Source organism: Scatophagus argus, chromosome 22, assembly GCF_020382885.2.
Source record: "Scatophagus argus isolate fScaArg1 chromosome 22, fScaArg1.pri, whole genome shotgun sequence".
In the NCBI taxonomy this organism is placed as follows: Eukaryota; Metazoa; Chordata; class Actinopteri; family Scatophagidae; genus Scatophagus; species Scatophagus argus.
Genome location: NC_058514.1, coordinates 7,801,362 through 7,817,107, shown reverse-complemented (window position 1 = coordinate 7,817,107; position 15,746 = coordinate 7,801,362). Strand labels below are relative to the sequence as shown.

General features: G+C 39.7%; 1 protein-coding gene across 3 annotated transcripts in view; it reads right to left on the bottom strand.

Moving 5' to 3' along the window:
- cacna2d4a (calcium channel, voltage-dependent, alpha 2/delta subunit 4a) overlaps positions 1-15,746 on the bottom strand; it is a 79,998-nt gene that overhangs the window by 12,712 nt on the left and 51,540 nt on the right. For all 3 annotated transcript variants that reach the window (XM_046379301.1, XM_046379299.1, XM_046379300.1), the window contains exon 28: positions 747-808. In XM_046379301.1, coding sequence (XP_046235257.1) covers positions 747-808 — 62 coding nt within the window. The remainder of the gene's footprint in view (positions 1-746; positions 809-15,746) is intronic.

Here is a 15,746-nt window from a genome sequence, read left to right as displayed (position 1 = left end):
GAACCTGTAATAATCCTTGATTCCTTGTCATATGGTAATAAATGGTGTCAGAACGGCCTGGTGGCTAGAAGGAATATTCCTGAATACAGGACAACGGCCACAGGTTAAGCCTCTGAAGCAGAGAGCGCAGAGTACTCATCAATAGCAATGTCTTCTATTTAACAAGATACTGAACAGCAGGAATTTGTTTGGTAAGAATTACATGATAGAATGTGGAAAGAACGGAGACACAGTAGGGGCCATCATTTGGAGGGTGGAGGTAGTGGATTATTCCTCAGTGACTGAAGGACAGCATTAATTGTGCGGTTCATACTCCACAACAAGCATTGTTCAATAGCTGTTCTAACCGGAAATGTATCAGACAGTTCTCATTAGTGCAATTAACTTGTTTTACAGGGGACATAAAAAAAAAACAGACAACATCTAACATAAAAACACTGAGGTAATAATACAGAAATTACAGGGTTTAATTCCAAAACAGTGCACAATGGCACCTGATGGCAACATCCACTAAAACCTTTCAACACAAACATTTTGAAACAGGCGACAACTCGACCCAAGCCGTTAAATCAAGAGTGCGTTTTTTTCTTTTTCTATCCTTTGTTCAGAGTCACAATTCATTCCTTTTCTTTCCTTAGTTTTAAAATGTAAAGGATTAATTCAGTGAAAGATCTGTCTCTGATTCACAAAAACCCCCAAGACCCCTAAAAGTGTAAAACTCTTGCATTGGACCTGTATGTAGTTACCTGTACTACAATGGCCCAGAATCTGGACTCGACCACCTGCAGAGTCATCTGGACACCGATGGCTGCAAAGAGAGAAAGAGAGACAAAGAGACAGAAAGAAGTTAAATGGAGTCAAACGGATAATTATGGTTGAGGATGTGACAGATGCAGAGCACATACAGTATAAGGATAGCGGATGGGAAAAACCTCTGGAGAAGCACTGCCTGGGCTTTGAACCCTAAAGTGTCACTTCCTCCATTGTAAATATTTTTAGCACATACTGAAAGTTTCATGGCAACCAAGCAGGAAGAAAACAATGTACACAACCTGTCGCTGTACAGCATGATCTTTCCGGTTTTATTATCTTTCTTTTTATTGCCCTTTCTGTTCTATTTGTTTCGATTCGTTGCTCTTTGGATTGCAGTGTCTACATGTTTTCAAGATGCGAAGTTTATGGATTTTGGGCACCTTTCTTGCCGAGACAGCAGCAAAAATATACAGATCATATTTTAAGTGTGTGTAAGTGAAGTCACACGTGAGTGTGAGTTCTATACTTGTGCCATTATTACAGCATTTTCTGCTATGTATGTACAGATTAAAGAGACTATATTTATAAAGATAACATTCTGCAGATGCATCCATGTCATATGCAGCTCCTGCAACCACCGGACACTGAAAATTCCACTATTAGCTTTTTTCTAAGGTACCTGAGCCTGATCAGCCTCTGTTAACATACAGCTTTGCAGCTGCCCATGATGTGATATAAAACTCTCAAAAAAGCAAATTAGTGGACATTTGGTCAAGGGTGAATTTTAATACAGGAAGCCCTGTGATACATCTGAAATAAAAGTGTCATTCCTATAATGTTATAATCTGATATGAATATTGTATACCAGTAGTCTAAGTAATACAATAAGAGTTTTGAAGTTGTAGTAATAGTAACACCAGTAGGACTAGTATAAATATATAAATAGTATAACTAACAGCAGTAGTCTCACCACTGCTGTGATAATATGTTCAGTTTAAATAGTAATTCTGTTAGAAGTAATGGTTGGAGCAGCAATAGTAGACCGGAAACGGAGAAGGAAACTGTAATTCCAGCCGTTTAGAAGAAAGAACATTAATGAGCCGATTAATGTCCCAGGGTGAGAGACTATATCTCTCTCTCGGCTCTCAGGCTGGGGGAATAGAAGAGGACCTGCTGTACAGATCAGCTCTGCCTTCAGAACTCAACTTATGAAAATCCTTTTACAGTAACTGGCCTTCTGAGCCTCAGCACCGCTGTGTGAACCGACTATTCTTAGACAGTGTGCGTCTGTGCACACATACGTGCACGCCCGACCTCTGCCTACAACATAGCGTTCCCAGTCACAAAACATTAAGCCGAGAATTAGTGTGTGTCTGTACATGTATCACGCGCACGTACATACACACACGACGGCAGAGCGATTGCTTGTGTCAGCTTAGGGCTGTACGTCCATCAGCATTTTAGTCAGCGTGGTAATGCAAAAAGGAACTGTAATTGCATAAGTTTTCGGTCCGCACAGCCTACTGTATACACCCACACACACACGTAACAAATACACACACACATGCACACTGCGAGGGAAGATATGACACTTCATATTAGCATCAAAGACTCAGCGTTTTCCTCTCAGCATGCTTTGTAGAGCCACACAGGGAAAGCCTCCACGGTGCTCAGAATGCACAAAACACATATAAACACACAGGCCTGCACATGCGCCCACAGCATACACTAATACCCAACCCTACACACACATCATTATGTGTGGAACTAAGCACACTCAGCAGATTAATTATTTTAATGGAGTCAGGTGGCAAAAAGGTTTATTATGAGGGAGATTAGTTGGTCATTTTTAGTGGTGGTTAGGAGGAAAAAAGAGAGCAGAGGGTTTTGTTTTGTTAGCTGAAGAAATTTGGATGCATTTAGTGTTCAGCCCAAGCCATGAATTAAAGGACCATGGCAGTAGTTTTTCATGTCTTACAACAAATCATTCACACTTCTCATTACAGCTAAGGATGCATTTTTTTTTCTCTACGCCTCACTATGTGGAGCACATAGAACAGAACCCAGAATTTGGCTGTAAGAAATCAGTTAACAGTCTGACATGACCCAAAAAAACGTAACTTAGACTGAAAAGTGAGCAACATTGACAAAGAAACAATATTTAAAGCGAACTGGTCATGTCATTGACGATATTGATCCTGTGCATTGGATCACATCAAATAACACTGCAATCCATTAGGGTCTTGGCCAGGATTTTATGAATAATTACAACAATCCTTTCAATAACATGTTCTGTAATTTTCTTCTGTCTACATCATGACCGAGACCCAACTATCCTATTCTGGTAGAGTAAAAACCCTTTTAATTTCAATTTATTCATCGACTTTATTCCTAAAATAGTCAGATATAGTCACACTAAAATCACAGTCCCAGTCCATCACAGTGAACATCATGTAGTTCAGTTAGTAAAGTAATGGAAATAAAAGAAAACCAATGGCTGCCAGTAGAAAAAAATACATACAAAACATAAATCTGTACAACAGCACTTTGAAAATGGTAGGCAAAAATGTTAAGTACACAAAATTTGTAGCTAATGAGTTCAAAGTATACACACTAGTACAGTAAATGAAAAGTGGTACTTCAACCAAGCCCACTGTTACAGGCTGAAAGGTTCATCACAGCTCACACAATAAAGCTGGTAAAATACTATTAGGTGATGAATTATGGATCAGCGAGGGTGAAAATTAAATCCGGATGTTATAGGTAGACGTATAAGTATTGAGGATGGAGCGTGTCTGTTTCACACAGTGCCTGTATGTGTGTTTGGTGTGTGTGTGTGTGTGTGTGTGTGTGTGTGTGTGTGTGTATCATGGATTCCCTCAAAACTCATGAAAATCAGTCATGATGCTTAATCGTGGCTGTAATCAGCCTGTAATCAGCCTGTAATGTACACAGAGAAAGTTTATGTAGCTGATTGGGGGATTTGTTTATCTGTTCATATAACTCATATGGCTCCAGGATGGCTCTTCAAAAACATCCAAAGTGTTAAAGTCTACTAACTAGCAGGTATGGATGACCAGAGAATTGTGTTGCTTTGAGGATTCTTCTGTCAATGTGAGGAAATTCCAGCAACACATTTTCATATGTGATCTGCCATTTTGACACCAGTGAAGAAAAGATATCACCAAAAGCCCACGTGAGTTTCCACATGTGATTTGTGAATTTTTTTTTGTTCAGGTATTTAAACACCTCCTCCCACACATGTCCTCTCCTCAGCAGTGCTTTCGACCTTGTGAAGTCATCTCCCTTCACTATGATCTCAGATAAAGTGTTGGAAGGCCATTAAGGATGGCAGCAGTAATCTGCCTTCTTTCCCTCTCTGAGTCGGAGGCCAAATCTAATTAAAACCATCACACTATCCCTCTGTCTGTGTGTGTGTGAGAGAGAGACAGTGTGTGTGTGTGAGGCAGATGTTATTTTCCATAATGCGTTACTCAGTTTGTGTTCAGTTTGCATACATGTTTGTACACAAGAATATGCATGACCTTACATGCATGCAACTGAGATGTGTGTGTGTGTGTGTGTGTGTGCGCGCTCACAAACTTGAATATGTGTGTGCGCTTGTGTGAGACCTTATCTTGCACACTCACAGTCTGAGTTGCAATTAGCGTGAACTGCCAATCACAGCGGAGTGCGCTTTCAACAGGAAATGAATTAATGAGGAAATAAATAAAAAACTCAAGCAACCAAGAGACGGAGTTAATTGGTTATTACACTAACGAGATAGAGGGACGAGAGATGGAGGGATGCTGTGAACAATGGGAAGAAAGAATGTGTGAGGAAGGAAAGGGGGACTGGAAAAAAGGTAAACAGACTACAGGAAGACAGAAACAAACATGGAGGGGTAGGAAGATAGAGGAAAAAAACTGACAAATGAACAGTAACACAGACAGGGTAAAGAGGAGACAAAGCCATAATTACTGTATGCATATGCACAAAGAGAACCACAGAGCTTTTTATTATAATCCTCCAGTAAAGTTAAGTGGATGCATTTCAAGTTCTGATCGCAGCATTTCAAGCATGGAATTAATGGAGAAAACCTGTAAACATTTAAATAAGTGTATGCAAATTATCATACATATAGCTTTTGATATTTCTGTGCAAAATCAGGTCTTCCATATGCAGCTTTGTACGTCTACCATCCACTCTAAGATCTTTCTGGAGACATCGCCGGCGTACAGGATTGTAGCACATGGATCTGGATAAAACATTACTGGTGAACATAATATGTGCAGCTATTAATCACAATGTTTTAGGGACCAGGACTGCGTATTCCTGCCACTAAAGCTTACTGTAATTGAACAGAGAGACAGAAAGAGACAGGGAAAGGTGATGAGCCTGCTGGCCTTTTGCTAAATGGAGCAGTGAGAGTGTCAAGTGTCTGACAGACTGTGAAGAAAGAGAGAAAAGAAGAAGGGTAGTGGAAAAGAGAGAGGCAATATCTATCTATCTATCTATCTTTTTTCATTTGGTAGAAACAGAGTGTGTTGACTATGTAGTTCTGTAAATTGGTGCCTGCATATGACACCCTTTAGCCTGTTTGTGTGTATGCCTCTGTGTGTGTGTTTGTGTTTGGCTGAGTTGTGCTGAGATGGCACAGGGGGTCAGTGTGTGTTAAATGACCAGAGAGCAGAGCCGGCGTTGATGTTCCCTTAGCAAGACCCTGGAGTCGAGGCTAAATATACAGGGTCATGCACGTACGCACGTGCGCACACACACACACACACACGCGCACACACACATAGAGTCAATAAATTAAAGTGACACAATGGCTAGCTCTCTGGGCACAGAGAGGACTCTGAAAATAAGGACACTAGCGGGGAGGTCATTTCATTTCACACACACACACACACACACACACAATACAGCAGTATGCTTTAGTAATGGATCTGTTAAGCAGATACAATAAACACAAAAGAGCAAGGGAGTATGAGAGAGAGAAGAAGAAGGTCCAGTATGAAAAAAATGAAAGGCGCACACACATAAACACACACACACACACACACACAAAATATGCCAAAAAACAGAAAGAGTGTGGCCTGCAGGAGGGACACACACACAGAGACATAAAGGCCATCAACAGAGCACAGACATTGTAATCAAAGGAAGGGATTAATTGATGTAATGGAGTCAGGTGGCCCGAGAGGGATGACAGGAAAGAATAAGACGAAAGGCAGAGGGAAGATGAAAAAGGATGAATTGATTTTTAATAATATTATGTGTTTTAAACCCTTTTCATTTCAGCCAAGCATAGCTATCAATAATGGAGCAAGCGAGATCAAATGGTTGTTGGTGTGTGTGCTTCTCATTCTTTCATTTTTTTTGGGTGTGTGCCTCAGTATAGAGAAGTCACCTGGTGACCTTGCTAAAAAGAAGTCGGAAATGGGCATGAAACAAAGGTGTTAAACAAAGCACCAAGATAGCCAAACTTTTTTTTGGAAGAGAAAACAAAGAGGAAAAATGATGTAGACAAACTATTTAAAACATTCATCACAGTTTTACCTTCAAATAATGCATTGCCTTATTTCTTTCCAGGTTTCTGTCATGTTATTGTACTGTAGAATACAAATCAAGAAAATGCTGGCTGTGGGAGACAAATATGGGGGGATATGTACAGTATTTTAATTCTGTTTGCAAATTGTTGTAATGTTTGATGTTAGGGGAGGGGTATATTTCCCTATGTTAGGTCCTAATCAGTGGCAGACTATTAAAGGCTGTTTGTATTTAGGAGGGCTGGCTGTCAGGACCACATGCTGCCCGGGGTCCATGGTGTTTGTTCATTGTTCTGCTGTTATGTCTCCTTGTGGGTGAAATAAACACCTGGTTGGTCTGCACCTAACCTCTGCTTCAAGCCTCTTGCTTTTAAGTTCATCCACTACACGGCCAACCTAACAGCCAGCAAGAATTTTGGTTCATACAGTGTTATCATAACTGATAGAAAAAACAACCGAGACTATAAAAATACGACCCAGGTTGGAATAAATTTGAATTCATTTTCCTTTAACAGATAAATGCTTACAGAAAATCACTTTAATGCAAACCAAATAATTCGACTGTAGTTACAAACTGTACCTGTACCTCAACCTGCCTCATCTGCTTCTGCTTGAGCTGACTGATGTTTACCCAGACTACCTCGGAGAACTCACCCAAACTTGCCGCATTTCAGCTGTCGATTTGAAACTTTAGTAAAAAGAGCAATGGGGAATATATAACAAGGAACATATTGTACAATGAAGGTTGTTTGAGTCGACAAGTTATTCAAACTTTACACTTAAAATAGCAATAGCAACTTTGCATTGCGTTCTGGACCACTGAATCAAGTGAGGCTGTTTATGTCTGCAAAAACTACCTATTTAAAGAGGTATCTTTTGAGCACTTTGTTTCAAGATGGGTTTCCCGATGTAAGCATTTAAAATTCTACATCCTTGTCTGTTATAACAAAAGAAACAAACTCACATAATTTGTATATAATGTATTTTGTGCCTGGTTTGAAGTCTTAAAAGTGTGTTTTGTATTTGAACCAACTGTGGACAAGACAAGATTACTGTTTATCTGAACAAATTTTAAAAACATATCACATCTTTGTTCACTGTCCCTCTCTTTTCCCCCCCCCTCTCTCTCTCTCTCTCACACACACACACACACACACACACACACACACACACACACACACACGCCCAACACATGCATACACAAAGATCATGTCTTTCTCACTTGGAAATGTCACTTGTGTTCTCCTTCTCTCTGCCTCCCTCACAAATACCCAAACACATAATTACAGTTTTTATCGACAAATGTCAAACATTCATCAGTATGATGGAATAGAGTGAGTGGCAGTTTAACATAATTTTTTCTGGTCGTTTTTCTCCTTGCTTCTGCCACATCCGTCTTGCCTTTCTTTCCTTCTACCCTCTTTTAACATGGGACCGCTTAACCCTGTGAAAACTAAATCTCTCCCTCAATCTAATCTTGACCTTATCATTAATGACACAACATCTGTCATCAATACGCCTCACACTGTAATCTGCATCTTGCTCGCTTCAGTCGTTTCATGCCCAAAAATGAAGACCGGAGACTGAAACTTAAATATGACAGTATGACAATACAGAGAGAAATGCTGCATGAAGAAGAAGCATAATGCCAAGGCCAAAAGGGAATTTCTGTGGCAATATGTTGCTGTGATGTGCTGTCGACGGATCAATACTGCAGAAACACAAGGACAACAGACCACTGTCTCTGCACAGTTCCCACTGCATTCCCCGAAAATGTTTTTGGCTAATAAAGAGACTATTTGTCCAATGTCTAACTCCCAAGTGTCCCTTGTGTGAATGATAAATAAACCTTTCACTCTTTTAATTATTTAATGTACTGTGTGTGGGTCCAGAAGGGAAAATGCATGCAGGGTGAAAAAGAAAAAAACAGATCTCAGTAAAGTAAACTGTGTGGGCTGCAAAAATGCACCATGTGAACAGGATTTGTTTTTCAGCAACTGTATTTTGATTTGCTATACTGACGAACATACATCTCACTTTGAGTTTTATTTTGAGATTTTGACTGGAAATGGTCTCATATGAGCATGCAAAATAGGCCATTACTGAACAAATATGCTAACTATGTGGTAATTCAATAAGATCTACACTGTATCTATGCATCTATAAGTCTATCTATTTTATCTACATATGTAGGCAGAGTAAATAGGTAAGAACTAGCCTCAGTACACCTCTTCTTGTAATGTTGGCAACGTAGGAACTAAAGAGTTTTCTTCAGTCAGACGTCAAGCTGGATGAGTCTTTATTTAGTATTTATCTGCCTAATCTCTCCCATTCCACATACTTCTTTAAGACCTTGACAACAAAATGAACCCCCACCACCACCACCACAATCAGTGAACAGAGTAACCTTTCAGCGCAAATATCAAAATTTCTGTTTGCATTTCCTAAAAGCAGTGTTCAATAAACTGATGTTGCCAGGCAACAAACAGTGATCCAAGCAGTTATGGCAAATCCTGGTCGACTCCTGAGACAAAGAAAAAAGTTCAGCAACAGTTGATTTGGGTTATCAGTTTGAATAGAAATCCTTAACGTCAGAACACTCACAAACACACACACATATTTCCACACGTGAAGGCTGTTGATGTACCTGGACATACAGACCAAAATGAACTCTCATAAACTTACAGACTCAAACATGTTGGCATACACTGAGACACACACACGCTCACAGGAAAGTGAACACATAGACCCAAATGAATACACATGGACATTCTACTGACCTAAACTCATTTGACTTTGGAAACAAATGAAAAATGATTTAAGTATGACCTCTGACCTTAAACTTTGCAAAGTCTAGAAGAGGCAGACACACATATACACACCTCAGTGCAGAAGCTTGCTAATCTCAAAGGAGTCACCGGAGGCTGCACTGACATCACGTTACCAAAGCAACAGGCAGAGGGCTGGGATTGGACAAGAGCGATGATGACTCAACTTCCCTCCCTCATTTTCTCTCCCTCCCTTTCTCCCTCTCTGTCTCTCTTTCTCCATATAATCTCTCTCTCTGTCTCTCACTTTCTCATGCGCAACTTTTTGAACGTCAAGGATGCAAGCAGAGGCACACGCACGGGCAGAGCCACATGCCATTTTTAATTAAAAGAACAGAAATGGTGATGATGTCAAATTACACGCAAGCAAGACACACGCAAACTGAATAAGGCCGAAATTTTGTGAAATTATCTGATCACCAATTATCCCTCCGGAGCAGGTGCCCTACATTATAAACATAAAAAAAACAAATTAAGTCACGAGAGAGCTGTGCCGATGAGTATCTTTTATTGTGAAATCGACTGACACAGCTAAACGATGGACGGAGGATTCTGTCACCCCCGTTTACCTGTTCAGAGATGACAGAACAGAAGTGATGGAGTGTGAAATGGGCCGCCTGTTTCTTTAAAATAAAAGCTGTTGACAACGGGTATATGTATGTGTGTGGACCTTCTAAGTCAGCACAGCCTACCTTAAGTTAACCTAGTTTCACAGCCTTCTTGAGCGGGCCTGTTGGAGGCATGCTCACTAAATCATTCATAGTGGAGAGACAGAGGGAAACATGTTCCTGTGTGTGCGTGTTTGTGTGTGTGACACCGAATAAAGAGTGAACGCTGAACACTATGCTCTTTCTTCTGTTCTGAATGTTTACATTGCAGTTTGCGCTCACAACGGGGCTATTTCGTCACACATCGGAAAAGGAATTAAAGTGGCGACATTTTGAGGCACTAATTTGGTGTGAAATTCAATTACCTATTCAATCTTTTATAATGTGAAAGGAGATCAACATGGTGCAGGGTGTGTGTGTGGGTCCTTCTGAGTGTGAAGAACCCTCTTTCATTACCTCACTAATCCAGTTTTATGATACAGAACTTAAGTGGCTGAATTTTAAAGGAGTTTTTGGTATGTCTTCCGAATACTTCTGCTCAGCATCTTCAGCCAAAATGAGGGTTACTAAATACATGTTTTGATTCAGATTTTTGTCTGATTTTTTGTCAATCTGATAGCATTTAACTGGACCAAAACATGTCATTTTGAAATTTTTGTTTGTGTGTAAGTTAAACAAATTCATAAAGTTTGTATGGCGAATGTGTTGATGAGCTGCCAAACGTACATTTGAGCTTTTTAGCTGGTTAAAGCCATGAGATGAACAAAAAACAAAGCAAAATTGTGGGTTTGGGTCCGATTGCAAAATCAGATAAAAATTAGCTGTGATGTTTGTCAATGCGAGCAACTGCTTTTACATTACACTGTCACTTTGTCTCTTGCTAGTATAAAAATATTGACTGGTTAAAGTAGCTTGACAGGTGTTATATGTATTTTTTTCAATTTGGACAAAGACAAGATTGCTGCAGTCTCTGTGCTGATGCATAACATACAAAACATTCCAATTGTTCATTTCCACTCACTGTCAAAAAGAAAGCATATCTTTGAAAATACTAAACTATTCCTTTAAGGTGAAGGAATGAAAAAATGTGAAAACATAGAAAGTAATATGAATATATCGCGATGTTTACCTCTCACCTCCCTTTTTTGTCTCATTCTTTTAATTCCATCCTCCATTCTCCTGTTTCTGTTTGTCTCTCTTTACAATGACAGATGGTGTTTGCTCACCTCTCCCTCTTTTTGTCTCACAATTATCAGTCTCTCTTTTTCACTTGATTCTTCTTTTTATCTCTGGTTGCATGTCTCTCTCCCAAACTCTTTCATTTTACTTGCTGTGCCTCTGTTGTTCTCTTGTTATCTGTCTGTCACCCCTTCCTTACCTTCCACTTTCCACTACTTTCCCTCCCTCTTTCTCATCTTCTGTCTGACCCATGCCACTCGCTCTCTCTCTCTGTTCCTCCCCTCTAGGAAATCCCCCTCTACCATCTGTCTGGCTGTGATGAATTCAGAGCCTTTCAGAACAAATCAACTTGGCTAAATTAATGAGACTCTCCAAGGGGATAAACTTTGTGTGAGCGTGTGTGTATGTGTGAGACAGAGAGAGTGTTTGTGTGTGAAAGTGAGTGTGTGCACCTAAAATGCTTCATAATCCGTCATCTGTACCACTTAGTTTATCCCGCAGTGGCAGATAGGATGTAGCAGGGGAAATACATCAACAAAGATGGCTGTGCACACTGAGTTTCTTAAACAGCTGCAGGTCCGGACTCTCGACAGGCCTGTTTTTGGTCGTCCTCATGTAGTAACTACTGCTTTGTTTATGAGGGTGAGACTCATTATGAGACTCTTTGTTCAATTGCAGCCGCATATTCCAAACTATGAAGTTAGGCAACTGCCAGTCAACGAGATATAAGGCAACCCTGAGAAAATATGATGCTTCAGGAAAAGGCGAACCAAATTCACTAATAAAAGGCAAATAATTAATCAACTATGTCATTTTCACTTGCTCAGTCATTTTAAGAACAGTTAGTATGTTTGTAATGTATACAAAATGTTGTACTTGCTTGTGTGAGGACTTGTCATTCCTAATATTAGAGTTTACTGAAAACAGCAGCATTTGTTTGTTTTGTTTTTTTTAGCAACCTGTCTTCTGCCAATTTTTGAAAGGTTTAGTTGATTCACATATTGATGTATGAAACAGGATGTTGAGGTGGAAAATCAGACAGTGATCAATTGTAAGTACCAACTAATGTGCAAGCATGAGGTCACCAATGAAAATGTGCCATTTCCCAGAGAGCAGCACTTTGCAGGAATGTCAAGAGGCCATTTAATTGGTTCTTTAAAAAAATCCATTGAAATCTATTATTTAGAAAATAATATCATTCATCTAATGCAATAATATACTTTACCAAAACATTCTGAAAAGCTTTAAAGCTAAGTAGGGAAAGGAGAGTACCAGACATTTATTATAAAACAACTAAAAGACGAATGCAATAGGAATACAATACTCTATTCAATAAAAGTCTGCCTGGAAAACTGTGTTTTCAAGACTTGAATTAAAACGTGATTGACTTCTAATGGAGCAATCTTTATTGACCAGACTGACCAAAGGGCCATGAAATTGTCCAGTCAATATGAGGCTGGTTCACAGAAGATAGAAAACACTGATATATGAGAACATCATTGACTCCTTGTATGGAACCATAGACAGTGTCCCTGTGTGTGTGTGTTTAAGATGGATAGAGCCTTGAAGTCACCTGCTCTGTGCAGGAACTAGTGGTTGTAGTGCTAAACCTGTCTGGCCAGACCTGGTGTTAATACAAAGACTCAAGCCAATTCATTTTCACTGACACTCATCCAATAGCACAGTAAATTACGGAGCAAGGGAGGGGGCGGAGGTGCCGAAAGATAGAGAGAAGATAGAGATAAAGGAGGAGACAGGATTGGTAGAGGAGAAACAGAGAATGAAGAGCAGTGCTGCAGAAAGAGTAGAGACAACACACAGCAGTATAGTTCACACAGCGCCTTATAATGAATGCAGCAGAATGGGTTTAAATTCATATATCATCAGTATTAGAGGCAATGAACAGAAAGGAGTGCAGGGGCTTAATCATGCATCCTAGATAATAAATAAAACAATATCCCTGGAGCTAGGGAACAAATAAATCTGATAGAGGAATGCTGCGTGAAACTATAACCAGGCAGAAAGGTTAAAAAATACACGTACTCGCTCCAAACCACTGCCAGTCATCATTTTTCATAACACCTATTTCCTGCATCATTGATGGAACAGAAAAGCCATAAAAGTCGCCCTGGCAGGAGGTGCTGGCACTAACAATGGTTCCTCAAGCCAAAAGGCCTCTTTGTCAGACACATAAACAGCCTGAAAAAAAATGGACATGTCCCTTGGAGGACCAAATAAATCAAGCTCACCTCGCATTCTGGTGTTAAAAACCTCTTCCCTCTTAATCAGCAAACAACGTCTCACAGGAATTGCCCAAAGAGATTGGGCCAGTCACAGTCTATACCGTTGTTGATGGAATTAAACTAACTTTTATAAACCCAATTTTTCAGCCAGTGAGTATATAATTTTTAATACCATGTGCTTACAGCTGGACTACCACTGTAATTCCAGGGTCATCTTTTTCCCAAATACTAAGGCAGAGTGAAGCAAGCCTTTTAAAGATAGCTGGTGATTTACATAATTCATTTAAACATGAAAAGCAGCGGCAAAATCCTTGGGGAGGAGCATAAGAGTAACAACATGATGATCAAAGAGGGCTTGGGTGCAAGGAACCTTTTTTCGTTCTTTTCTTCCACGGATTTATGATTGTAGATTCATCATGGATTGCTTTCAGGTTACATCACAGACAGCTGTCATTTCATCTGTTGCTCACTGAAAGGTCAAAAAACAAAGTCAAACTCTGAGCAGATCAAGTTTCAAGTGCAGTGACAGGACACAACTTTCAAGTGCTGCAGCAGTGTTTGCCTTTCCATTCTCTCCATGGGAAAGCAAAGGGTTCATTCAGATGCAAAGAAATTCTGCTGACCATATGTAGAGAGCCCAAGAATAGAACAAAAGTGCATTTACTTTGTCTGCATGAGAGATATCTGACCAATATGGCAGTTAACACATGATGATCACAAAATGTGTAAATGTTGAAATGAATCAGTTTTGGCTATTTTTTAGTGTGGATTGTGGAGTGTGAACTTTAATAAAGGCATAGTATGTTATTTCTGCTGTTAAGGGTCTCTCAATCAAAACAACGAGAAAAGACTGTGTATGATGTAGTGTGGGGTCATGTCAGTATACAATTCAACAAAATGTATAATTGACTAGTTATTTATAGCTATTATAATGCAGAAATGTTATATATTGCATACATACATATTTCATTTTTTCGTAAACTTGATACAATGTGTCCTTGAGTCTGGCACTAAATTCTCAGCTGCTGTCACTGTGGTTCATCCTGATCACTGATCTCAGTATTCTGGAGAGGAGGAGGGCAGGACTAATTAGAGGAGTAATTACCCCTTTGGGATAACAGACATGCACACACACATTACTGTTACTATTAGAAAAGCAGATGTTCTTTCTACTAAAATGTCCTTCAACAACAACAGACGACAAAATAAACTTTTAAGTGGAACAGTGTATTGCATTTTCACTGCTATTCCAGACATTTCTGCTAATCATCTACTATTGAATACTGTGTCCTATATAGCCAGCATTGGAAGCTGTTACTGGCAGCTAAAACAGATTTCTGTTTGCCAGGAAGTATATTCAAACCAGTGGAGCCAGCATAGCACCCACGTTTGGACATGAAATCAGAGGACTCTGTTCAGGTTGTACATGCTGAATGTGTGTGTGTGTGTGTGTGTGTGTGTGTGTGTGCTGGGCAGCTAACCAGTCTAGTGTTTTAATTGCCCTGTTGTCCAGAACCATGGGGCTGGTGACAGCCATGTATGCAAACATGTATGAGGAAGGTGTGCAGGTAGGTGTGACTGAAAAATAAACAGAAATGCTGGATGACATGGCCTGAAATCCATTTTATGATATATTGTTACAGTTAAATTGGTAAGTATTTTCTAATGTGTGAATGCATGATGTTTCGTGTCTTATACTGGTTCATTGCTGTTTTATTTGTCCTAACATGACCAGCTAGAGAGATTCTGGACTGTGGGCTGAATGTATGGTTGCAGTAAGATGTCACTGTTTTTTGGAATATAATCAGTTTATCATAGGAGATTCAGTCAGTTTACATGTTGATAACATATGTGTACATTTGCAAAGTCAGAATCATCACCTTTCTAAGCTGATACGGTGAACTTCATAGCAAACCATTGCTTATTCACACTTTCATTTGGAGACTAGTTTTCTGGCTAACCTGACATACCAGATGGTTTGCCACATGGAACCATCTGAGAAGTCATCATAGGAAACTGTTTGGAAAAGAAAAGGCAGATTCAAAAAATACTTTCCAGATGACTGGATGAACCATCTGCTTATCACCGTGCATCATGGGCTAGTTTCAACCAATGAGATTAATGAACCATATGACCTACTAGAAGAGCGCCACCAGCAGAGCCAGGTAGTAAATCGAACAGCCTTCAGTGCCATTCTTTGCACTTCTTTCCATGAACAAAAAAAATTAGTTGTGACATAATAGAAGCAGGTAATGTATACTGGTTATATAAGTTTTTTATTCATTTATTTATTTTTTGCTGAAGGCAGCTGCCTACTGCCTTTGGAAATAAGGTTGATGAGAGAAGTGAGTGAACAAAAACAGTAAAGTTGCAGGGGTGAAACCAACCACAACACTGAGCTGAAACCCTTGTGGTTGTGCATCAATATTACAAAAGGGAATTTCGTCCCTCACAAATGATCTTTGGCTGAGCACAGACACCAGCTGCAGATATTGCACTGCAGTTTTACCAGCTAAAAGACAAAGTCATCTTTGGCCTGAAGTTGCTCGTGGAATTAATGTCAATCAGCGATTTGCTGCTGGC